This window comes from Nymphalis io, chromosome Z, assembly GCF_905147045.1.
Source record: "Nymphalis io chromosome Z, ilAglIoxx1.1, whole genome shotgun sequence".
NCBI classification, from domain to species: domain Eukaryota; kingdom Metazoa; phylum Arthropoda; class Insecta; order Lepidoptera; family Nymphalidae; genus Nymphalis; species Nymphalis io.
In genome coordinates, this window is record NC_065918.1 from 15,287,322 (window position 1) to 15,312,737 (window position 25,416).

General features: G+C 34.5%; 1 protein-coding gene across 1 annotated transcript; it reads right to left on the minus strand.

The window, feature by feature from the left end:
* Positions 1–8,977: 8,977 nt before the first annotated feature.
* Positions 8,978–19,041, minus strand: LOC126780687 (probable cytochrome P450 305a1). The gene is made up of 8 exons (XM_050505319.1): positions 18,927–19,041; positions 17,895–18,149; positions 16,886–17,104; positions 15,554–15,735; positions 14,409–14,505; positions 12,158–12,335; positions 11,320–11,579; positions 8,978–9,183 (listed from the first exon to the last, which is right to left on the minus strand). The coding sequence occupies exons 1-8, from the start codon at positions 19,039–19,041 to the stop codon at positions 8,996–8,998; spliced, it is 1,494 nt and encodes a 497-aa protein (XP_050361276.1). The 3' UTR covers positions 8,978–8,995.
* Between the last annotated feature and the right edge of the window lie 6,375 nt (positions 19,042–25,416).

The following is a 25,416-nucleotide window of genomic DNA, read 5'->3' on the forward strand; positions in this document are numbered from 1 at the left end:
AATATTTACAAGATAAGTTAAAGTATAAAACGTCAAACGATCGTATCTACCTTAATTATTGCCATAAGAAACCTAAATCACCCCAAACACCGTCAATGCGCTGCGAGACTCTTCCTTTAATTTGTAGCACACCGACACAAAGTGTTGTTACCGAACACAAGTCTCTCTATCTATCTCTATCTCTTATAATGATGTTTTTATTCAAAAATCGAATAAAGCAGTGTGTACAGCACACTATATATAGCAATAAGAGGAAACGCACTGGTAGTCATTTTGGGCTAAGGTTTGCTTATTAACTTTGTATTGTCATATTTAAATTTTAATTTCTTTTTTTTCGACCTTTTGCCGTCTACTTCTGGACGAAAGCCTACCCCATAGATGCCACCTTTTTTTAAATTACCGGTTCACCTTCCCAGAGAGCGTTCTACACTACGTCTGTCCAAGCGTGGTCTCCGCTCTAGCACGTGACGGTTCCATCAGCACCAATGCGTCTGGAGACATGTCCAGCTCACGTCCACTTTAGCGAGCTAATTCTACGCGCGATGTCAGTGACTTTAGTTCCATGGCGAATGTCCTCATTTCGGTTTCTATCTGCCAGAGAAACCCCAAGCATCACGCGTTCCATTGTTCGCTGAGCGACTTTAAATTTGTGGAAAAGGCCTACGCGCGTGTGTGTCCACGATTCAGCACCGTAAGTCATTATACGTAGGACACACTGATTAAAGACCCTGTCTTGTCTTAAGCGACTGTGGTGTCGACGATTCAAAAATATGACGAACCTCCCAAATACCGCCCAGCCCAAACGTATTCTTCAAGCCTCTTCTAGCTTCCTTCTCAAAGTTGTGCCGGCCAAGTTATATAGTTTGACCCAGGTAGATGTATTCCTGCACAACTTCGAGTGGAGAGTCATTTACGAGCACTGGTCTCGGGGATAAATTTTTTAAATACTCTTTCATATCCACGTATGTAATATGCAATAAGGTAAATTTTAATTCTAATAACAATAATTTACTCATCTGATGCCTACAGAAATGAAAAGCCTCACTGGATAGCAAATGAATTCATATGGAAACATCCATAAAACAAAATATATACGGCCCGATATTTCAAAAAGTTTGCACTTAAAACGATGAGTTCAACGAAGTTTATGGCTTAAAATTTAAATTGCAAACTTACCTATTTCTTAATATTATATAATTTATCTAATGCATAATATAGATTAAAAACTTTGTAGGTGTTCGTATATTTATTTATTCGACCTTGAAATATCGCGTTTTAAAAGTAAATACTTTTAAAACACAATTTTTAAACATTGCTATCTAAATATAATATAATACGTTATCGAATTTTAACAAAACAGTAAAATTATATGTATGATAATTATGTTAAAACAAAATTTATAACATCAGGTTTAACTTGATCTCCATGTAACAACCCATGCGATTATACCAAAAAAGTGTATATTTTAATAAAATGATGACGCCGTTCCTTTGTTTAAGCTGCGACCTATCGTGAATATCAAAATGTAAAGGTCGTGTTATAACAAGCACCAGATCAAATCCCCGAGAAACTGCGCTGGCGGATAATTTAAAAATAACGCCTTCTTTGTTCTTGAAATACGTTGTCCGACACAGTTTATTTCATAACTAGAATAAAATAAGGTAAGACGAGAATATAACAGGTCTTATGTAAAAAATACATTAAAAAGAATGGTTTTAGATTAAAAGGTGATTATTTTATAACCTTCTTGCTTTCCACGAGCTAGAGACATAAATTGATCGAGTAATAACAATTATTTTTTTGTCTTTTTATTTATTATTGAGAATACAAATTAAAATAATGTTAATCAGGTCCAAGAAGTTCAAAGCCTCATAACGTAAAGTTAATTATTACCTCGTTATATGGCAGGACGTTGTATTATTTTTGCGAATAATGTAATTAATTTATCAAGACATTTTTTTTGTTTATGTTTTAATTAATGATATTTAAATTTAAATGTATGAGATTCTCATTGCTTTTTTATTCTGATTACAAGCTAATTAATATTTACGTACGTACAATGAATAAATGATTACTTAGATTTGCATAATCTGCAATTTAAATATTAAAGCGAAAATATTGCATAGTATAATCAATAGGCACCTAGTACCTACCTATCATATTGTGATCACATCTTGTTACAAAGATGTTACGTGATGTTCCTTATCCGTATTATACTTGGTGCTGATAAATTAATGGTATCCCTTTTTAATTACCATAAACCCAATTAGTTTAGTTTACAGAAAAGAAGGATCAGTCTTATGTTACAGTATTCTCTCTCGGAATTTTGTTTTTAGAATATTCTTGAATTTATAATACTCTTCTGAGAAACTCAGCCGCGGCCTACTATTTATGACTAGGCCCAAGTGTGCCTGGCCAACTTGGGCCTGGTCCTTATGTTTTATTATCATATCCTTATTTAAACGTATTAGGTACACCAATCATTTTTCAAACAATAATTATTATTTTAATTGACCAATTTAATGGTTGCGGACAACATCCACTAATATTTGCATTGAACATAATAAGTGTTTGGTTTTAAATAATAACAAGATATGCAAGATGAATTTCTAAAAAAAATATCCAGTCATTTCCGTTAGACTATGATGTTGAAGTCCTATTGACCGATTTCTGATGCAGCATCCATTAACAGCACAGAAACGAGCCAACTCTGCATGAGTGTGTGCTCAAACAGTTGTACGCTATTCTAATTATACGATATATGATATATTTTTACTATCGAACGGCAAACAGGCAAACGCGACCAAAGCGCCGTAGGTACACAGTGGAAATTCCCCGCCTACGTACGAAGCGCTTTGAATCCACATTCATCATTCGCACTGCGAAACTATGGAATGCTTTGCCTGAGTCCGTATTTCCTGATAGGTACAATGTTGGTGTCTTCAAATCCAGAGTAAACAGGTTTCTTATAGGTAAGCGTGCTACATCCTAGACCGTGTCGATGCTTAACATCAGGCAAGTCAACGGTCAAACGCTGGCCTATTAATTATGGTATGGCGGAAATAATGTCAATTTTCAAATTAAAGGCAGCTACGAAAAAATTGTTGCCAGAAAGAACTTTTTAATGACACAGTACGGTTTCGAAATTAGGATCTCGGGTTCTGCAGCTTTATTTTTTTCAGCTTTATTTTTTTCAGCTTTATTCAGGCTTTACAGCCATTAGACCAACGAAGCAATCTGCCAATCAATATAAGTCTGTACAAATTAATAAAACTGAAATGTCTGTCTGTGATTTCAAAATAACTGCATATTTAAAGTTAATGTGGGTATTTGCGAGTTACCAAAACCAAAACAGTTATTTTTTTTAATACTATCTGTCTTTCTGTTTGTCCATGCTAATCTTTAAAACGACTAAAAATTACAAATTGAAATAACTGAATTATTATAAGTAAAGTAAAGTATTAAGTAGTATAAAAACGTGCGTATTTTTGTTGTTATAATATATGATACGTTCATTAGCCTATAGATGGCGGTGCGCTAAATACGTCAATTTCTGAATCGCAGTGTCTAGACTTCCGGAGTAACGTTACCTTTTGCCATACATATTAGGATTCGTTTTTAGTACAAATTTGGGCTTTCGTTGATTTCGTCGTTTCGTATGATTATTTTGAGTTTTTTCATTAATTTCATTATTGCGTTGATAATACTTTGTGGCGTTAGGTTGCAATTATTATTATTAACTCGGTTGTAATTTTGTTCTATTTTTACATTTTAGTTTAAAGATTATTGTTTTATTAGATTAGAAGGTATGTAATTTATTTCTATTACTTGCTGCTGCTTTACCTATGGGCAACTATATGTAATATGTTCACGTGTAACTCATGCCAAATATATCGTTGCCCTAGCAAATGGAAATACAACATCTAATGTAGTATATAAGGAGACATAACATTAATTTAGTGAAACCATTTTTCTTTAATTAGTAGAGTAATAATAATCATACTCATATTGTAAAAGCGATATGAGTATTATAAATATTGTGAATATTCTTCAAGCTTTATCAGAGCTAAAATATATCATAAACATATTTTGGCCCTTTTATCCCGATTAACTGATTAACTATTTTTGATTATGACGCGAGTGAAGCCGCGGGTGAAGCGCTAGTCATATAATAAAAAAACATGCATTTATTTCCATGTACACATTAATTATCTTTTTTGTATTTCACTGAAACTGACGACCGCGATACAGTATTATTATAATGTAATTGATGGAAGAAATCCTTTTTAAATATACTTCGAATGAGATAATTACAAAATGAACTATGGTTTTATAATAAAATACTTCTCTTTATTTATTACTCTTTTTATATCAAATATTAAACATACGTTCTACTGTATAAAATGTAGATTAATTGTTTGCGCCTCATAATAAAATATAGCAAGCCGAGCCAGATGGGAATTGCGTTATGCATGGTTTAAGGCATTTTGATTGCATTTTAGTCTACCTGGTATCTTAGTTTAGATAATTTCATTTGTATTTATATTTATTCATGTCTGCTCCTGCAAACATTTTTGCATATGACAAGTAATACGTGTAAAGTTTATATTACTGATGAATTAATAAACAATTCATTACAATTGTTCTGCACTAAATTAGATACATAGATGACTAACTTATTATGTAGATGACTAACAGACTGCCCGTCTACGTACTGGTAAAATAATTATTCTAGAGATAATTCTTAATCAATAATATATACTATACAAATATACACCAACACTATTAGATTCGTTTTAGTATGCGCGTTTATTTATACATCTAATCTTACTAGATCTTTTAGAACTTGCTGTAGGAGATATTTGTAGATCTCCAAAATGTCTATAGATAAGTCAGCGACAGAATATGTTATTAGCTTAAATTAAAAAATATCTCAATGTCAATTCTTATTCTGTTCGTACGGAATTGAGATGAGCAAGTATGTAATATAATTTGCCATTTAAAAAAAAGAAAAATAATTCCTATTCGAAAAACATGCCTGTGTTTTATACTTTAAAAATTCAATTACAAGACTATTTATTTAGCTAGAAAATACATACAACCAATAGCATTGAAATTCGAAGAAATATACCAGTATAAACAACGAAAGTGTTTTTTTACTTTTAAAAATTCCATCTGGATGTGTTTGTTTAACAATACCGTGATGGGTTGTAAAAAACGTACAATATTCAAGGCAAACAAAATGCACCTTGACATATACCTACGGAACGATCAGCCCCGTCATTCTTTGAAATATATTTAGGCAATTATCGTAAAATATTAAAAATGTTATATTTAAATTTTAATCTTTATTTTTTTTCTTATTTTCGGTTAAGGCATTCGGATCAAATATGGGGTATCTTGATCTAAACATTTATCTTTAAGCTGGAAAATTTTCGAAAGATACCAGAGTCCTACCGGGAATCGTGTGGACCAGGTTATGTTGGTTTTGCAACCAATAAAGCGCCAGCGACGGCCATCCGCGACACTAATTGGAGAAGCTGTGGGATCGTTTTGATACTCATCCACTTCCGTGTCGTGATCCGCTCGTGGTTGGTGGAGCTCTCGTCAGCGAGACTGATCTCCTTCTGCAATTCTGTGCGTGCTTTACGAGCGGTCAGTTCAGGAATGAAAAAACAAGGGTTGATGATGAGGAAATTTAGATATGGTTTATTTAATAACCTCGATATGTAAATGAAAATTTATAGCATAGAAAAAACAATATGAGGTTTATACGGTTTGTAATACAAATCAAGAAGAAAATTTATCTTAAAAAGTATAATAACAATGTCCTCCAGACCGATTTCGGCTACGGCGGCCAATCTCAAGAGAGATTAGATATACGCAGGAGATATTATAATGCACAAGTGAGTGCGCAAACTCATAATCCGATGGGACGGCAATCCGACACAACTGGAAAGAGTTCAGGCGCAGGACCAAAGGCTTTACGTGCTTTCCGAGGCACGGGAATGTACACACTTCCAACTTCCAGACACCGGGCTGCTACTAAGAATTTTCTGACAGAAAAAAAACCCAATAACTTTTTATTGGCCCGACCCGGAAATTGAACCCAGGACCTCCGGATCTGGGGCCTTACATCAAGTCACTAGATCAACGAGGCAGTCATCTTAAAAAGTATACATGTATTGAAGCAAAATTTATTAAAATATAAAATGATAAGACCGTCTGGAAGCTGTGGTCTTTCGAGATATTGTAACAGTATCGATCTGAAGAGACACGTGTAACCTTGCTTGTAAATCTCAATAAAAATGTACATACAATAATAAAACAGCGAACGCTAAACAAAATAAAATCGTTGATTTTTGTTGTGCAACAAATATCGAAGCTTTTTACTTGGTTGTAGGGCTTTGGTCAAGACCGTCTGGGATACCATCCACTCATCAGATATTATAGCATAGCAATACTTAGTATTGTTGCGTTCAGGTTAATTAATTATAAAAATATTTTTGTCCTTTTTTTATAAATAAAATGCTTTCAGGTAAGACACCTACATAATAGATAAACTTAAAACGCAAATCCTTTTTTTTTATAGAATAGGAAGATGGACGGGCATATGGGCCACCTAATGGTATATGATGATGATGGTGGATAGGTAAGTGGTCATCAATACAGATAGACAATGGCATTGTATGAAATGTTAACCATCGCTTACATCACCAATGCGCCACCAACCTTGAGAACTAAGATGTTATGTCCATTGTGCCTGTAATTACACTTGCTCACTCACCCTTCAAACCGGAACACAACAATACCAAGTACTGCTGTTTTGCGGTAAAATATCTGATGAGTGGGTGGACCTACCCTCACGAGCTTGCACAAAGCTCTCCACCAGTATAATCCTATGATTTTCCATTGAGTCAATCGTTAGAGCCGTTTCCGAGATAAATTTATACAGAAAAATTGCTTGTTTAATATTATAAGGAATATAAAATGATTATTCTTAACGAATTAGCTTAAAAAAACTTTAATTTGTTAATCTAATGATTATATACGTTTTGATTTTATTAATTTTTATACTTTTTTAAACGTATATAACGTTTTGATTTCATTTTTGGTCACATTTTTTTTATTTTGAGAATACTTTTAACATTGTTAACTTAAAAGTATATCGAAATGATTATAATATGAAATTTGTGTAGATGTATGCGAGAGATCGTATTTTATTTGTTTGTGGTAATAATAAAATTAAACTATTTTTTTTATTAAGCATGTTCTTTTTATTTGACAATTTTATCAATACATAATAAAAACCAATAATCCTAATTTTAATTGTGCCACCGATATCTTATTATTTTAACAGACATATTTTATTCAACCGACACAATTTTAAATTATGTGCTAAAATAAAGCTGATGGTGATAGTAATGTGACTATTCTTCTCCTTAATATAATAAATAATACAATTCGACCTTATGCACAAGCACAGATGCACTCTCTAACCCTCCCTATCACAAGCCTTTGGGCTAGACCACTTTGAGCCCCACTTTAACCGCAAATGATAATACAGATAAATAAATAGTATATAAATATAATAAAATAGGCTTACACCTTTGTTACAAAAAAATATAATAGCAGGTATAAAAAAAATAAGAGGAAGCCTTAAGTGTAAATTGCATTTAAAGACTGTTTACAACTAGGATAAACAAATCAAACTGTAATAACAGTTATTTAATTATGCAATGTTTGCACCAACAACTATGTTAAATAAATATCCCGATTATAATTTTAAATAATAGCGTTCACAATTCGACCGCGAGCAGTGTTACTCTTTAAGAATTCACTTCGTATATCACACGTGAAACTTTAAAAACGGCTTGATTTATATTTGTGTGTACTTACGTAAAGATATTTAATTTTAATTAATTTCAGTTTTATAGTTTGATATTATAATGTTTTAGCAACTTCTTACTTTCTACCTTCTTTACTAGTGTAAAGGAGATAGAAAATTGCCTTTTGTATAAAACCCGACCAGCGAAAGTCGCGTCAGTTAAACAAATTCGCTTAATTTACACGTTAACGCTTTGGAGTAAATGCTGACCTTTTGCGTTTGATCCGGAGTCTCGAGTATTCCGTAAAATGTCGGCATAAGGAAATTATTCGGACAATCAGTATACATTGGGGGTACGATTTTTCCACTAGCGAACTTAGAAGATAACGGACAAAGTGACGCTTACTTTCGAATAGAGTAATCATATGAATATTACTACTCGTACTTGTATAAACGGTGCAGGAAAGATTACTAAAAAAGATAAGTAAATATAAATCTGATTTAAAAATAAATATAATATGGAATTTGGAAGCTTTATTTTTATTCAAATATCCTCCAGTTCCGGTTAAACGGTTATAAAAGTAAATTTAATGAATTTAACTTTTTCTTTAACTAAGATAAGATACATTTTAGATTTGACAACTGAGAGCGATAAATAAATAAATTTTATAAATATTCAGCAACTTTAACATCTAACGAAATATATAAGGTAATCTGACTTTGATCAGCGTTTTGAAACTGTTGATAATTATTTTTTATAATAATAATATTAATATCCTGGGACATTTTTCACACACGGCCATCTGATCCCAAATTAAGCTTGTACAAAGCTTGTGCTATGGAAACCAGACAACTGGTATACTAAATATACTACTTTTCTTTTGTAAATACATACTTATATAGCTAATTACACCCAGACTCAGGACAAACAGACATGTTCATGCACACAAATGAACCCACAACCTTCGGCGTGAAAGGCAAGTGTTCTACCAACCACGCCAGCCGGCTCGTCATTTATGATAAAGTAATTTAATTTAATTTGTATCACAGTATCTGTCTCATATGAAGTGGTCCCCCTAAATACAAATAAGTACTGTTTCATAAAAAAAGATAGGTTATTACGCAGCAACATAATCAGTTAATTATTAATACTATACTAATATTGTGTCACTGGCTTAATTTTCTCTTGACAAATCTTGCAGTGAACGGTCGAGGTTCTGCGAGCATCCCTATATGTGGTTCGTCTGAAGGTAAAACTCCATTGCTAGATTCAATTCTGTATTTCTGTAAGATCGCTACTAACGATGTCAATAAGAATGGCTTAGCCAATGGTTCCCCAGGACACCGTCTGCGACCTGTAGATGACAGAAAAATAACAAAATATATCATTTAGTGTTAATTTAAAAATATATATAATAATATTATAAAGAGGTAATATTTGACTTTATGTATATTTGTTTGTATTGGATAAAATCAATAATTACTACACCTAAATTAAAAAACAACTTTCACTTACAGAAAGCTTCATTATAAACGAGTGACACATGCTGCATTTTATTTAAAAAAATTGAGATCTCTACTAAAATTGCAATAATACAACAAAACAAGGTACCAAAATAAAACAAGGTACCAAATTTCCTATAAAATATATACGTATCTTAAGATAGATAATAGTTCAACTCGGACGAAGTCTGAATGGGCCGCTAGTAATCAATATAAATAAATATACCACAACAAAAGCTTTTCTGGGGTAAAAGGTTTAATTCTGCTGTGAATCTATTGGCACGCCTTGAAGTTGAGACCGACTCGTGAGTCATAAATATAGGTATTTCTATTTTTAAATATAAGTATAAATAAACAAAAAATAGTGAGGACTGTAGCTAACTATAAATATGGACAGCGTTGCAGCTGTTTTATGATTCCTCGCTTAATAAATAATTTGGATAACAGAACAAAACGAGAAATAACCAATAATAATATAAAGTATAAGCTGATGTTGTATTATTAAAAACAATGATAATTATATCGTATCCAAATCGAAAGATGGAAAGGCACTCAGATTCAAAATTTAGGTGGTTTTTGCAAGGCTTTTATTAATTTTTATTTTCTCTTTTTGTATTGTTAAGTAAATAGAATAAAAAAATTGGCTTTCTTGAATAATATTTCTTTTCACTGACCATCACCAGACACTAATAGTGTTTGACGTGCATTCCGTTCCGCGACGAACAAAAACGACAGTGACATCTGCCGTAAAACCCAGGTATCATTAAGCGTAATATTTCGGAACTTGTATGTATTTCGTTTTGAAATTAAAAATTTCACTAAGAATTGTTAATTATAATCAAAGAAAACGTAGACGAATGTCAATGAATTAATTGATCCCTTAATACATATACGTATTTCATATAGTTCACTTCATCGTACTTACGAAATTTCTACAACAGTGAACATGTAATTTATGTACACCTAAATGGCTTGTGTAAATGTGAATGATATATGTAAGTATATATATATATAAAGCCTAATATTAAGTAGTTATTTAAAAACGTTTGTTTAATTATTTTATATAAATATGTCATAAATGAGAAATATGAATAATATTAAAATTGTTTTTAATCGGCTTAAAGATTTGGGCATTATTAATTGCCAGTATTCAACATTTTGTGTTTCGAAACGAACGATTTTTTGTTTAGGTACTCGTAATTAATTTCAATATTAATGTTATGAAATTATACTAAGGTTTAACCGTTGTTAGCCAAGTATCCGTCCAAAAACTGTTTTATGGAAAATATATCGTCACAGTACAGCCATTTTATAAATATTTAAAAATTACATACGAAAACATTCCACGTTTATCGCTCTTTCTGTTATTGAAAATTGTATCAAAATCCGTTCCGTGGCTTAGAAGAAGTAAACGGAGATAGCGACAGACAGCATCTTTGTTTCATGTTATTTGGTGGTAGCGGCCATACATTACAGTTCGTGGCGCTGGATCAAAATATTGCATCAATGTGAACCGGTCATTATGTTATATGATTTATTTTAATAGAACTGTTTTTTATGATATTGTGATAAACAAAATTACACACTTTGAATTATTTGTTTAAATTACTAAATAAAAACACATGAAGGGTGTTCAATTGAAATTAAAATATTTATACCATATTTTATAAAGAAGTAAGTAATTTTAAAAACATTATTGTAATGTTTTAAAAATTAGGTTTAGGTAGTTTGTAATAAAAAGGAAATACTTATGTAACATTGATTGTAACGTAAGTATTTTATATTCAATTATAGTTATAGTCAAATCTAAAGCCAAAATAACCTCAATTCAATATAAAAATAAATTATAGTACACATAAAACGTTTAAAATAAAATTGAATACGATTATCAACATTTATATTTGTTATATACGTAATGAAATATGTACCTAGGTAATGTAAAAATAAAATTTAAAAAAATATATTTGATAAACATATAAAACACTTACCTAAACCAAACGGGTATGAATGTGTCGAAGATTTCAGTCGGCCGTTCGCGTCGATAAATCTCTCCGGTTCGAATTTAGTCGGCTCGTCCCATAGTTCCGGATCTGTGTGCAAATCGCCGAGCGACACGAGAATAGTGGTACCCGAGGGTATTGTATAGCCATCCAAAATACTGTCAGCAAGCGTCCTTCTAGCACCAGAAAATACGGCTATTGTGTAATATCTTTGGACTTCACACACAAACGCTGTAGTGTATACGAGCCTAAAATAAAATTTCCAATTCACTTTATCAGTCGAAGTTAGAATTAATTAAAAATATGAAAGAGTTAATTTGTATTATAGTCGCGTTCTTTCTTATTATTAAAAGAACTGTAATTGTTCCACGCGACGCTGATACGTCAGAAGATATATCATTTTTATTAATTTCAAATAGGAAACCAGATTAGCAAATGGGCCAGCTGATAGTGAGTGACCACCACCGTCCATAGATATTGGCACTGTTAGAAATTTTAACCATCTCTTACATCGCTAATACGACCAAACAAACTTCAGAATGGATGATACAAGTAGTTAGTTACTGTTTGACGGTAATATATGATAAGTGGTTAGTATAAAGCCTTACCACCAAGCATCAAATATGTGTTAGTTAAAAAAGATATACGAATCGAATTTTAGAATTTTTAAATTTTATATCTACAAGGTCAAAAGTATGAAAAATTGAAGAGATTCAATTGTTTCAAATATGCTATATATTTTATGTTCAATGTTTGACAATTGTTATATACGAGTATTCACAGGAAGGACGTCGTCTGTCGAGTTTTTCTTTTATATATTATTTACCTTTTTATATCTGGCCAATTATAATCTTCATCGCCCAGAACACTAATGATTTCTTGGTACATTTTTTCTTGAATATCCGCGTTACGTAATGCTGCTAATATCATAAAATCGAAGGAGCTTCCTATTGTCTGCGCACCGGCAATTAGGAAATCTAAGCATGTACCAGTCAACTGATCCTCTGAAAGGATAAAATTTTTAAGTAAAAATAATTTGGCCTGAACTACTTAATAAAACTTATATAAATATATATAAATTTCGAGCCTAAACTAAACATAATAATTTGAAGTAACAGCCTATAAATGACCTAGCTGTTACTGTCACTTACAAGTTAAGATAAGGTCATCTCTCTTAAGGAGAAGATTTATGACACCACGGCGCCCAAATGCAGATTGTTGACAAAATTACACCAGAAAGCTCTCACGTTTTAACTATTCAACCGATCTTCATGAAATTTTTCATACACGTTGTCAGGGCTACAGTAGGGTTATATTGAACTTGGGGTACCTAAAACATACCCTGTCCTCACACGGGAATTATAAATTAGCACAAATTAAGCAAATGACAAATATATGGTGCATTCCCGGTTTTTAAAATCCGAAGATTTGTTTTATTAGATACTTTATAGAAGCTACCTAAGTCGCTTTGTATTTATTTTTAATGACCTCCTTGTAAAAACCTACTTGCTACTACTAATGATAATAAGGATATCAATTGGATTTTCATTTTGGCACCCTAACTATTAATAACAATAATGCTAGTATACTTTTTCATTTATTATATTAGTTAAATTTAATAGTCTATTATTAATTAGACTAGGGTATGCATTTTTTTCACGATATATGCGTAAGTGATTCCGTGGCGCTCCTCGTTAAGACGAGAAGGTAGCGAAGGTAGAGTTATTAGTATTTATTCCGATGTTCAGAGCGCATTCGGTCCCTTGGACACCGGCGAGTCCCACATACTCCACTGTTCCCGCGTAACGCTAATGGGGGAAACGCGTAACGCCTTTTTCCAGCGATAAAAAAGAGCTATGAATTTCTTATGAAATGTATTCATGTTCAAAATATACATTAAGGTTTAATTAAGACATAGTTAAAAGAATGAAAGTATTTACACACATACTAAATAACCATTTCCAATGAAGATGTTACTTAATATACATCGATCAATATTAAACGTAGCTACAGTACAAGCTATGATAGGGTGGAATTGTGGCGAGAATGTCAGCAGCATATCTCCGTTGAATCGCTATCTCTTGTTTAGTTAAGAGTTACACAATATTGGTTATCTTATATGAATTAATACTAATATAAAATAAACTAATATACATAGAAATTGAAATATAATGAAAAAAATATACAAATATCCAATCTAGATATTTAATATAATTCATTTTTATTAGGTAATAATAAAGTCGAGATGGCCCAGTGGTAAGAACGCGTGAATCTTAACCGGGCAAGCACCTCTGAATTTTCATGTGCTTAATTTCTGTTATAATTCATCTCGTGCTTTTCGGTGAAGGAAAACATCGTGAGGAAACCTGCATGTGTCTAATTTCATCGAAATTCTGCCACAAGTGTATTCCACCAACCCGCATTGGAGCAGCGTGGTGGAATAAGCTCCAAACCTTCTCCTCAAAAAGGGAGAGGAGGCCTTAGCCCAGCAGTGGGACATTTACAGGCTGTTACTGTAGGTAATAATTTCAACTGACTAAACATTTTATAATATACTTTTTTCATAAGAAGCACCATTCCACATAATAATGTCCTCCAGACCGATTTCGGCCACGGCGGCAAATCTCAAGAGAGATTAGCCAACTATCCAACTTCCAGACTCCGGGCTGCTACTGAGAATTTTCTGACAGAAAAACCCAATAACTTTTTGCTGGCCCAACCTGGGAATTGAACCCAGGATCTCCGGGTCTGCGGCCTTACATCAAGCTACTAGACCAACGAGGCAGTCATCGTCATTAAAGCACTTCAGAAATTGGTACATTACGAAAAATAAAAACAGTAAGCCGAGATGGTCCACTGGAAAGAACATATGAATCTTAAGCGAAAACTGTGGGTGCTCAATCCTGGGCAAGCACTACTGAGTATGCTTAAGTTGTGTTTATAAGTCATCTCATGCTGAGCGGTGGCAAGATAAATCTACTAGGTACATGTATACCAATCTGCTTTGCAACAAACCTGAGGGGCCTTATCACATCAGAGGGACCATTATGTATTAGGTATATATTATATTTCCTCACCTGTATATGTCGCTTTATTTTTATGCATTTCATCAAGGAAAGCGTATATAAAATCTTTTCCCTTGACTGATTTTTTTTTATGTTTTTCTATTGATTCCTGAAATCAATAACATGTTTCATTTAGGTACATAGCTGTCAGTGTCGTAGCTGGCCCTTGATGGGCCTTGTATCAAAATTTGATGGGGGCTTCATCTTAACTGCGGTGTTGACTTTTTTTCACGCGAATTTAGCGCCTTGACTATCAACAAGCTAAGTTATCTATTCAAATTTACTTTTTCCCGGGAAATTTAGCGTACGGTTTTAGACTTCGAGTGACATTTTGGATAACATTTTACGAATTTTTGCCTACTCGGGTCCGGGGCTCCTGTACCTAGGTTGCCCGTATCTTTGATACAGCTGTTGTGGTGGTATGATAATTGTTAAACTCTTAGTCTTGTAGTACGCTTATGAATTGCGTATCCTTAAGGCCGAGATTTTAACCCTGGTAAGACCAACCAAAGTTAGAATAAAACTGGTTTTTAGTCCCGAGTATAAAAAGCCATATCACTGGTGGTAGGGCTTTGTGCAAGCCCGTCTGGGTAGGTACCACCCACTCATCAGATATTCTACCGCAAAACAGCAATACTTGATATTGTTGTGTTCCGGTTTGAAGGGTGAGTGAGCCAGTGTAATTACAGGCACAAGGGACATAAAATCTTAGTTCCCAAGGTTGGTGGCGCATTGGCTATAAGCGATGGTTGACATTTCTTACAATGCCAATGTCTAAGGGCGTTTGGTGACCACTTACCATCAGGTGGCCCATATGCTCGTCCACCTTCCTATTCTATAAAAAAAAAAACTTACAGTAGAATTAGTAAGGAGTGCATTCCAGAGTGATATTTAAACTAGAATAGAACACCCCGATGCACAACTTTATATTAACACTTTACGCATTTTTCGATCAGATATTGTATCCTCAATAGAATAAGTACTCGGTTTGACAGTTGAATCTTTCGATGGTGAAGAAGTAGTGTGTATATTTTAACACCGATTTAAATAAGCCACTTTTACTGTACTATGCTTTAATAATATCGTTTTTAATTTTTAGTGTAACTGCCATTTTAATGCCAGTGGACTTTTAGTTTAGTGAGCAAGTTTTAACTTACAATAATAATATCATGTATTTGCTCATTCATTTTCTTAATAACAGCATAACCACTCCATTCGGGTGCAATAAATCTTAAGAAAGGCCACTGGTTCAGCCAGCCCCCCGCCATAGTAAAGATTTTTGACCTAGCGCTTAGTAATTCTATTATTTTCCTAAGCTGTGAATCCTTTATATGTTCACCTGAAATCAAGTCGATTTTTTGAATAAATACAACACGTTTTTATAAACAAATAAAATAAAGAAGAACTTCTTCTAATCGTTTATCTTTTAACATGCAAATCGAATAATACTATTACGACAACTATGAGCGTGTACCACTTTTAGTAACATGTAGCGCTACGCTAGTGCTGCGTCAATTTCAAGCTAGACAAACTAAGCGTTACCAGTATATTATTTATTGTTGTAGCATCAATAAGTCTTATATTATTTTGCATAACTTAGAGCTGGTTTGTATTAAGCTAGACAGATACATTTAATCTGACAAATATATATATTTAAATATAATGTTTTAGATTTATAATGTAATTATAGGCCGTGACCCCGTTCCGCTAAGATTTAATTTTCGGATGCCATGCTTGGTAGCGAAAGGTGCTGGATGGAGATGGTCTCCTTCTGCGAAAATGTCATGTCGCAGAAGGAGGCCGCGGAGCGGGAGCGCGAGGAGAGTGCCTCCGCTGACCCGCTTCGCCGAAGAACACCGGGGAGAAGACGCCGGCGCTATGCGCATCTTCTCCTCCCGCCGTGAGTGTCCCCGGGGCCAGGGGGTCTCTGTACCCCGAGTACCCCCTAGGATTTGGAGGCCCGCAGAAGCGGGCCAACCGTCGGGACGGCACGGTAGTATGCGCAAGCGATCCCGTGACGTCCCCCGACAAGATGGAGTGGGTACCGCTGGTTTTTTAGTGGGTATTCCGGCGCCTTCAGCGCCGGCGAGTCCCACATACCCCCCACCTCATGTGGGGGAAACACATAACCAATTTATATATACTTTAAGTATAAATATTATATTTTAAAAACATCTGGTAAACTTACTGAAGTCCAAATTGGATACCGTCTTTGTAACATAAAACGTTAGTATCAGTTACATTAGATAAAAAATAAAAGAATAAGGCGTAGGTAAGGCTTGCGTGGGTTGTGTACTGACGAAGAGCAAGTAATAAGCGCTAAACGCTAAGTACTAAGCGCTTATCATCTACCATCTACACTCGACCAATTATAATTCAGATTTTTGATCTTTTATGTGAGATAAGAGTAACACAAAGTGGTTGTTTTTATTGACAATAATATTTTCTTTATACATGTCTGTGTAGAAACAACTATTGTTTATAAATACCTGCTACATACTTCCATAATATATTCATAGCCGACATCGCAACCATAATTTTTATGTTTATTGGATTTCCGTTGCTGTTGTTTATAAAATTTAATATATTTTTCAAATTATATTTTATGTCTTCATGCATCAGCTCTTTTCCATAACCTATATTTCTTAAATATTTAAATGTGAATAATTTGTGTTCTCTCCACAGTGGACCATCTACGAATGTGATTCCTGTAAAATGTTATATTATTAATGAACGTGAACTTTAATTAAAAGGAGAATAATGTAATTATCGCCCAATTAACATGTTTTTTTATATAATATAGTTAGGTGGAACGGCAGGTGCGCCATCCGAGTGTATGAGATCGCCACCGCCCATAAACATTGCCACCTTAAGAAATTCTTATAGCATTCTTTACACTATCAATACGAGACACCAACCTTGGGAACTAAGATGCCACTCGCCCTTCAAACCGGAATACAAAAAAATTAAGTATTGCTGTTTGGCATTAGAATATGCGATGATTGGGTGGTACCTACTCAGACGGGCTTGCACAAAGCCCAACTACAAAGTGCCCTCACTCAGTAGTTACTCTTTTTCATCCATTAAATAACATACATCAGTACAGTACAGTAACAGTAACAGCCTGTTAATGTCCCACTGCTGGGCTAAGGCCTCCTCTCCCTTTTGAGGAGAAGGTTGTGGAGCTTATTCCACCACGCTGGAATCCGATATCCGGATTATATCCGATGATCGTGGGTTCAAACCCGGGTAAGCACCACTGTATTTTCATGTGCTTAATTTGTGATTATAATTCATCTCGTGCTTAACGGTGAAGGAAAACATCGTGAGGAAACCTGCATGTGCCTAATTTCATTGAAATTCTGCCACATGTGTATTCTACCAATAACATACATAATAACCGAAAAATACTATCAGTAGTTCACTAATCACAGGCGGTACCTAATATTATTAAGGAGAAAATCTTATATAATAAAATAAGACAAACTTATAACTTACCACATCTTCTTCCAAAAGACCTAAGTCTTAAAAAGAAGTTGTCTGGCCGAGCATCGAAGACCTTGTCATTGCTAACTTGCTGAATATTTTTTTCCCCGTAAACGACCACTACCCTCTCGTTTCCCATCTTCAATCCCAGCACATTTGTTGAATATTCTTTCGCCATTTCTGATATTGCTTTCCACTGCGACCCGTATTTAACAGTTCTTTTGTGTAAAATACTATTACAACCGATAAACGGATACCATCTAGGACCTGAAATATGAAAAATTATTTTGTCTTAGCGCACCTGATATTATTGAAAATTATTACTACTTTTGCATTTATTTCGGTTTCAATCAATAAGATATATAAGATAAGAGCCGAGATAGTTCAGCGGTTAGAACGCCTAAATCTTATAATATATCTTATGATTGCTGGTTCAAACCATCTCATACCCGGCGGTGAAGAAAAACATCGTGAGGCAAAATGTGTCTAATTTTAGTAAAACTAGACAAAAAAGGCCTTAACCCAGCAGTGGGACATTAAAATGTTGTAAAAAAAGTAAAGTAACAGACTTTACTTTTTTTACAAGAAATAGACAAATTATGCACAAATACAAGTAAGTTTATTTTTAAAACTTCATTTCTGCAACCGCAAATGTCAGCCATTAGAACAATGAGGCAATTGACTTCATGTCATATAAATATCTTAACAAATATAATAACTATCTATATAAAAAAAATACTTGTTTGTTTGTCCTTTATACGTTCCTAATTCGACTGTGATGAAACTTTTGTGAGTGGTTCTAGGTCCGCCTGGGTAAGGTAAAGTTTCTCGTCAACCTTTTTGCATGTTTGTCCTTCGAAATAAACGTTTTAAGTGTCCTCTTATCTACCCGCGCGTAGCCAAGACTAATAGACCCGTCTACTATAGTCTTCAATCTACTAATTAGTAGATTATAGTAGGTCGACAGATATACCTACAACTCATTATTACAATTAAATAACATTACAATCGCGCACCGAATACTAGAATATGTAAGGAAATAACTTGCTCCAGAAGCTTTGCCCGCGCTTAAGGAGGAACCTTCAGCGCAAAGCTGATAAGGTGTTATGTATCCGTTGTCCTTTTCCGTAATCCTGAAAACGCGTATGCAAAATTTCATGATACTCGGTTGAGTAGTAAGACGTGAAAGTAAAAGTATTGCAAATAAAGCTGTTTAGTGCGAATTATAACACATAAACAGTTCTCGTAGTTGTTAAGGGAAGCGAAACCTTGTCACGGCAGCATGCGAAAGCGATCCCGTGGCGTTACTCGTTTAGATGGAAAGGGTACCGCTGGTTTTTTAGTGGGTAATCCGATGCTCGGGGCGCACTAGGCGTCTGGGACACCGGCGAGCCCCACATACCCTGCGAGTGCTCTGAGGAATTATTCTCCCTGATTCTTGCTTCCTTCACAAATCTACGCGTGCTGGCTCTCGATGTCACCGCCTTACTGTGACATCAATTCCATCGCGCACGAAGAAATTTGACAGCTCCTTTCTTTGTCGCACTACTAAAAAATGGAATTCTTTACCAGCACACGTGTTCCCCTCCTCTTATAACCTGTGTTCCTTCAAACGAGGCGTGAAGAGGCATCTTGCGGGCCGGCAAGGCGGGGGCGGCGGAGCCGGCAAATGCAGAACATTTTCGACTATACTAGCCGTCGTCGCATTTGGACTCCACTACCACTTAACATCAGGAGGAGTGGAGTCATTTGCTTTCCCGGAATATATAAAAACAAAAAAATACCCCTCCCACTATTCCCGTGTGGGAAACGCGTAATGCGTTTTTCCAGCGATAAAAAAACTAGAAGCGAAACCAAACATTTAACAACGACTCACAAACATTACACTAAATAAACGTGATCTTTTAACTCACTTAGCATTCCTTAATTGATTTATTGGCAAACATTTTTAATTAAAGATACATCAATAAAGTTTTAGCACAAGAATTGATAATATAAGTTTATAATGTTATTTCTTAGATTATTAAACCGAATAAAATAAAGTAAAATGATTTATAATCTGTGGGTAATTCATTATATTATTTCGTTATTAAGTAGAGAAAAGCAATGATAACGACCTTATTGTCTTTTATGTAAGTTTTTGACAAAGAGGTTTTAACAATTTTTTTTTTCTTTTGTTTTTACAATATATTTGGCGGACAAGCATATGGGCCAACTGATGATAAGTCACCACCGCCCATAGACATTGGCATTGTAAGAAATGTTAAGCATTGCTTACATCGCCAATGCGCCACCAATACTGGGGAACTAAGATGTTATGTCTCTTGTGCCTGTAATTACACTGGCTCACTCACTCTTCAAATCGGAACACAACAATAACAAGTACTGGTGTTTGCGGTAGAATATCTGATGAGTGAGTGGTACCTACCCAGACGGACTTGCACAAAGCTCTACCAAAAGTATATAATTAAAAGAGACATGTATTTGTTTGATGATTTAAAATTCATATTTAAGGCTCAAATTGAACCACATTGAAATAGACGATTCAAGCAACTCGTGAGAACCTAAATACTACATAATATTTAGTACAGATACACTCTCTCTTCCATCCGTCTCATAATCCGATAGGACGGCAATCCGACACGACCGAAAAGAGTTCTGACGCAAAACCAACGACTTCGTGCTTTCTGAAGCACGGGAGTGTACGCACTTTCTACTTCCTTCTTTTTATTGGCACAACCTGGAGTTCGAATCAAGGACGTTGGACAACATGACCCAATCTATGATTACATTTAAAACGTGTGTGTAAAAGATTACATTTTAGAAAATATAAAAAAAAATCGATTACGTCTCTGCTGATTTAAACTCATTCGTTAATGATATTCATAATGTTACTGTTGTTTTCCAGAAAAATATCGAAAGTCTTTCGATATAATAATAACTCATATTTATCATATATATACATAATAATATTTTGAGTACCTATAGTTAATTTCATAACAAAAATTATAATAAATACTGAATTTCTAAAGCATTGAAATTATTTTATAATACAAGTTATAAAAACACAAATTGACAATTACTTCAGCCGAGACGTCGTAACGGTGAGTTCACTAAGAAAAAAAAAACGAGATCAGCAAAAGTGCAAATTATATATCCGCCTATTCGAGTCGAGAAATAAAATATAAAATATTGCAGGAAATATTACCGGGCAGGTAATCGGGATAGAAACGTGTAACCTTGGACGGGAGCTGAGTCTAGATGCAATGAAAGACTTAATCCGCTTGTACGGTACACTATACCAATATCACGTTCTGTTTAATATAGGATTTTGTGATCAACTTGTTTGGAAAAATTCTAGTAGCGGGACGCCTACGCGCTTAAAGGGATTGTTTCCATGAATAGCTATCGCAAATGATACTTTAAAATATATTTTATTAATAAAGCTGACGTCTGTATGTGTGGAGCACCTTTTTCGGCGCCGATTTTAGGCAGAAGATACGGATATTGTCTTTTTATAATTGTTACTTCATTTCGACAAGTATCATATATTTTTACTGATGTATGTACAAAGTCATTATATGTTAGTTATTATATTAAAATTAAATTAATCTATTCAGTTTTAATGATCATCTTAGCGTTAATAGTGCCAAGGTGAAATGGGATAAATATTAAATGATTTGACTAAGTATACAAGGCTAACAGGAAAACGGCCAATTACGCTTGGTATTTTACCTTAAGTTCAATAGCATCAATTTGTCATTGATAATCTAATGTTTTAAGTTAAAACTTCTTTATTTTAGCCTGTTTATGTCCCACTGCTGGGCTAAGGCCTCCTCTCCCTTTTGAGGAGAAGGTTTGGAGCTTATTCCACCACACTGCTCCAATGCGGGTTGGTAGAATACACATGTGGCAGAATTTTAAAGACACATGCAGGTTTCCTCACGATGTTTTCCTTCACCGTCAAGCGCGAGATGAATTATAAACACAAACTAAGCACGTGAAAATTCAGTGGCGCTTGCCCGGGTTTGAGCCCAAGATCATCGGTTAAGATTTACGCTACGGTTAGATTCTAACCACTAGGCCATCTCGGCTTTTTTATTCTTTAGGCGCGTTGCGCTGGTTTATGAAGAGGATAGACTAATGGCTTCCCGTCACTGACATGCTAATGTTAATACAATGAAATCGTTGAAAGTACAAATTAATGAAGTATTGTGAAAATGATTGAGAATAATAATGATTGAAATGTATGTAAATACTAACAGCATATAAATATAATATGATGTATTTTAACTATTATTTATTTAAATTAAGCTGTATTCATATTTTGTATCGAGCTGCGGCATACTATGTATTTTGATGAATAAAAAGCTATAAAATAAAAAGAGATAAAAATATTACTTGGCGTGCCAATAGATGCGGAAATTGGACAAATATAATTAACAGTTTAAAGTTTAACTTCTATCGCCAGTCAATATGACTGCCTCTTTTTTTTGTATTTCTGTCTTACCGATCTAAAATCTAGCTTATAAGACTGTTGATCCTATATTTGACTCGGGATTACAAGTAATAGTTAAAAAAAAGAACATATATGTTTTTGACATTTAATAATGACTATTACTGGTGGTAGGGCTTTGTGCAAGCTCGTCTGGGTAGGTACCACCCACTCATCAGATATTCTACCGCAAAACAGCAATACTTGATATTGTTGTGTTCCGGTTTGAAGGGTGAGTGAGCCAGTGTAATTACAGGCACAAGGTACATAAAATCTTAGTTCCCAAGGTTGGTGGCGCATTGGCTATAAGCGATGGTTGACATTTCTTACAAAGCCAATGTCTAAGGGCGTTTGGTGACCACTTACCATCAGGTGGCCCATATGCTCGTCCACCTTCCTATTCTATAAAAAAAAGACATTTTAATAATGAGTATTAGTAGTAGAAATGTTTACAAATTGTTTTCGAGGATAATCACGAATCGTCTTGCCCGAAAATTCGATGACTTCCAGCCCGTGAAACAGGCTGGGTTTCTGACTGTCAACAGCTGACTGTCGGTATGTCCAGGTGGTGAAGTGTTTGTACGAAGTCGCAACCATGACCGTCCAAGTACAAGATCAGAGCACAAGACCAATCCAATTGCATCGCGGGGTAAGACAGGGAGATGTAATCTCACCGAAACTCTTTACCAGTGCATTGGAGGAAGTCTTCAAGACGCTCGATTGGAACGGACGCGGCATTTATATAAATGGCCAACACATTACACATCCGCGATTTGCCGACGACATTGTCATCATGGCGAAGACTCTGCAGGATTTGGAAGAGATGCTAAACAGCCTGAGCGATTCTTCAAGACAATTAGGTCTCGGGATGAACATTGAAAAGACCAAAATTATGGCAAACCGACATGTATCCCCAAGACGAAGGTCGTAAATGGCTCTCCACTTGAAATTGTACAGGAATATATTTACCTGGGCCAAACTATACAACTTGGCCGGCACAACTTTGAGAAGGAGGCTTAAAAAAGAATACGTTTGGGCTGGGCGGCATTCGGGAGGTTACGTCATATTTTTGAATCGTCGATCCCACAGTCGCTTAAGACCAGGGTCTTCAATCAGTGCGTCCTAACTGTAATGACTTACGGTGCCGATACGTGGACACTTACCGTAGGACTGGTCCATAAATTTAGGGTCGCTCAGCGAGCAATGGAACGTGCGATGCTTGAGGTTTCTCTGGCAGATAGAATCCGAAATGAGGACATTCGCCAGAGCACTAAAGTCACCGACATCGCGCGTAGAATTAGATCGCTGAAGTGAAAGTGGGCTGGTCATGTCTCCAGGCGCATTGATGACCGATGGAGCCGACACGTGTTAGAGTGGAGACCACGCTTAGGCAAACGTAGTGTAGGACGCCCTGTGACAAGATGGGCCGACGATTTAAAAAAGTGGCAGGTTCGGGATGGATGCGGACTGCCCAAGATCGGGATGGTTGGTGTTCTATGGTTAAAGCTTTCATCCAGCAGTGGACGGCAAAAGGCTGAAAAAAAAGTAGTAGAAATAAAAGTAATATTTTTTTATTTATTAATAGGATTATAGTAATTATTTTTTGGAGATTAATAGACATTTATAAAATCTACTTTGTTGTAAGTCGCCACTATCTGGCGGGAATACAAGTCAACGTCAACGTCATTACGATCATTGCATTTGCTATTTGCAAGTTACCAGAACAAAAAATCATTTTTTTTATTTTATCAGACAATCGCTACTATCTAATAATTTAAATATTTTATATACGCATAATTGAAATGGGCATTATGTACGTAAAAATTGCAGATGTTGAAGGATTTTGCTAGTTAAAAGTATAGAACAGTACTTTGGAAGTGACATTAAAGTAGACATAAGTATCTTACGATAGTGGAATTGTGTTGTAATAAAGATAACTAAACTGCCTATAGTTCATAACATAGCAGAACTATTAGAAAATATGTAATATAAGGCTTAGTTATCCATTTCTTCTTCGATTGGATTTTAGTAAGTGGTCACCACTGCCTAAAGAAGTTGACATCGTAAGAAATATTAACAATTCCTAACATCGCCAATACGCCAACAAGCAATTACAAAGTATCGCTGTTTGGCGGGAGAATATGCGATGAGTGAGTGATAACTGCCTAGACGGGCTTTTATAAAGCAAGCAAGTACCACGAAAATGGTCTTAAACTGCTAATATAATTGATTGTGAAAATGCATTATATGCATATCGTAAAATTAAGTCACAAGATAAAAATGTAAGAAACTAAAATAATATAATTGGCAAAAGAGATACATTATAAATACAAACATTTTTTTTTTATATAAAATAGGAAGGCGAACGAGCATATGGGCCACCTCTTAACATCAGGTTATTGTAAGCGGTCACCAACGCCCAAAGACATTGGCATTATAAGAAATGTAATTACACTGGCTCACTCACCCTTCAAACCGGAACACAACAAAACCAATACCAAAACTGATGTAATATAAATACATAATAGTAATTCATTCTTTTGATAATAATAAACTAATATATTAAAAACACTGAACAAATCAAATTAAAATTTATAAGTAAATCTTACATTACTTGAATCATTAATTATAGCCAGTAATTATGTAAGTAATGAATGATGCACACATCACGGTATTTGAGAATAATAAATTAATTATAAAACAGTTTCTCTGCCTTTATATGACAGAAAGGAAACGTATTTTAATGAAAGTAGCAAACTCTAGCAAGTAATACGACGAACAGAAAAATATTCCGAACAGAGACTGACAGTGTTGGGGAAATATTTAATGATTAATTTAATATAACAATCAAAATTTTAATAAAATACAGGCTTTACAAAAAACAAAGTTAAACAAGGTTTTAAATATTAATATTCAAAATTATTATGTTCATTTTTCCTTATTACATTCAATAAAATACTTAAGCGTTAATTAAATTACGTCATTCAAAAAGTGAGTGGATCATAAAACATAGAAACACAAAAAATCGCATTCATAATA

Bases quoted from the DNA above. Each gene is read 5' to 3' on its own strand.
- LOC126780687 (XM_050505319.1), bottom strand. From the start codon at position 19,041: ATGAAATTTTGCATACGCGTTTTCAGGATTACGGAAAAGGACAACGGA. The intron at 17,105-17,894 runs GTAAGTTATAAG...AACATTTTACAG, and splicing joins GTCTTTTGGAAGAAGATGTG to GAATCACATTCGTAGATGGT. The intron at 14,506-15,553 runs GTAAGTTAAAAC...TATTGATTTCAG, and splicing joins AAATACATGATATTATTATT to GAATCAATAGAAAAACATAA.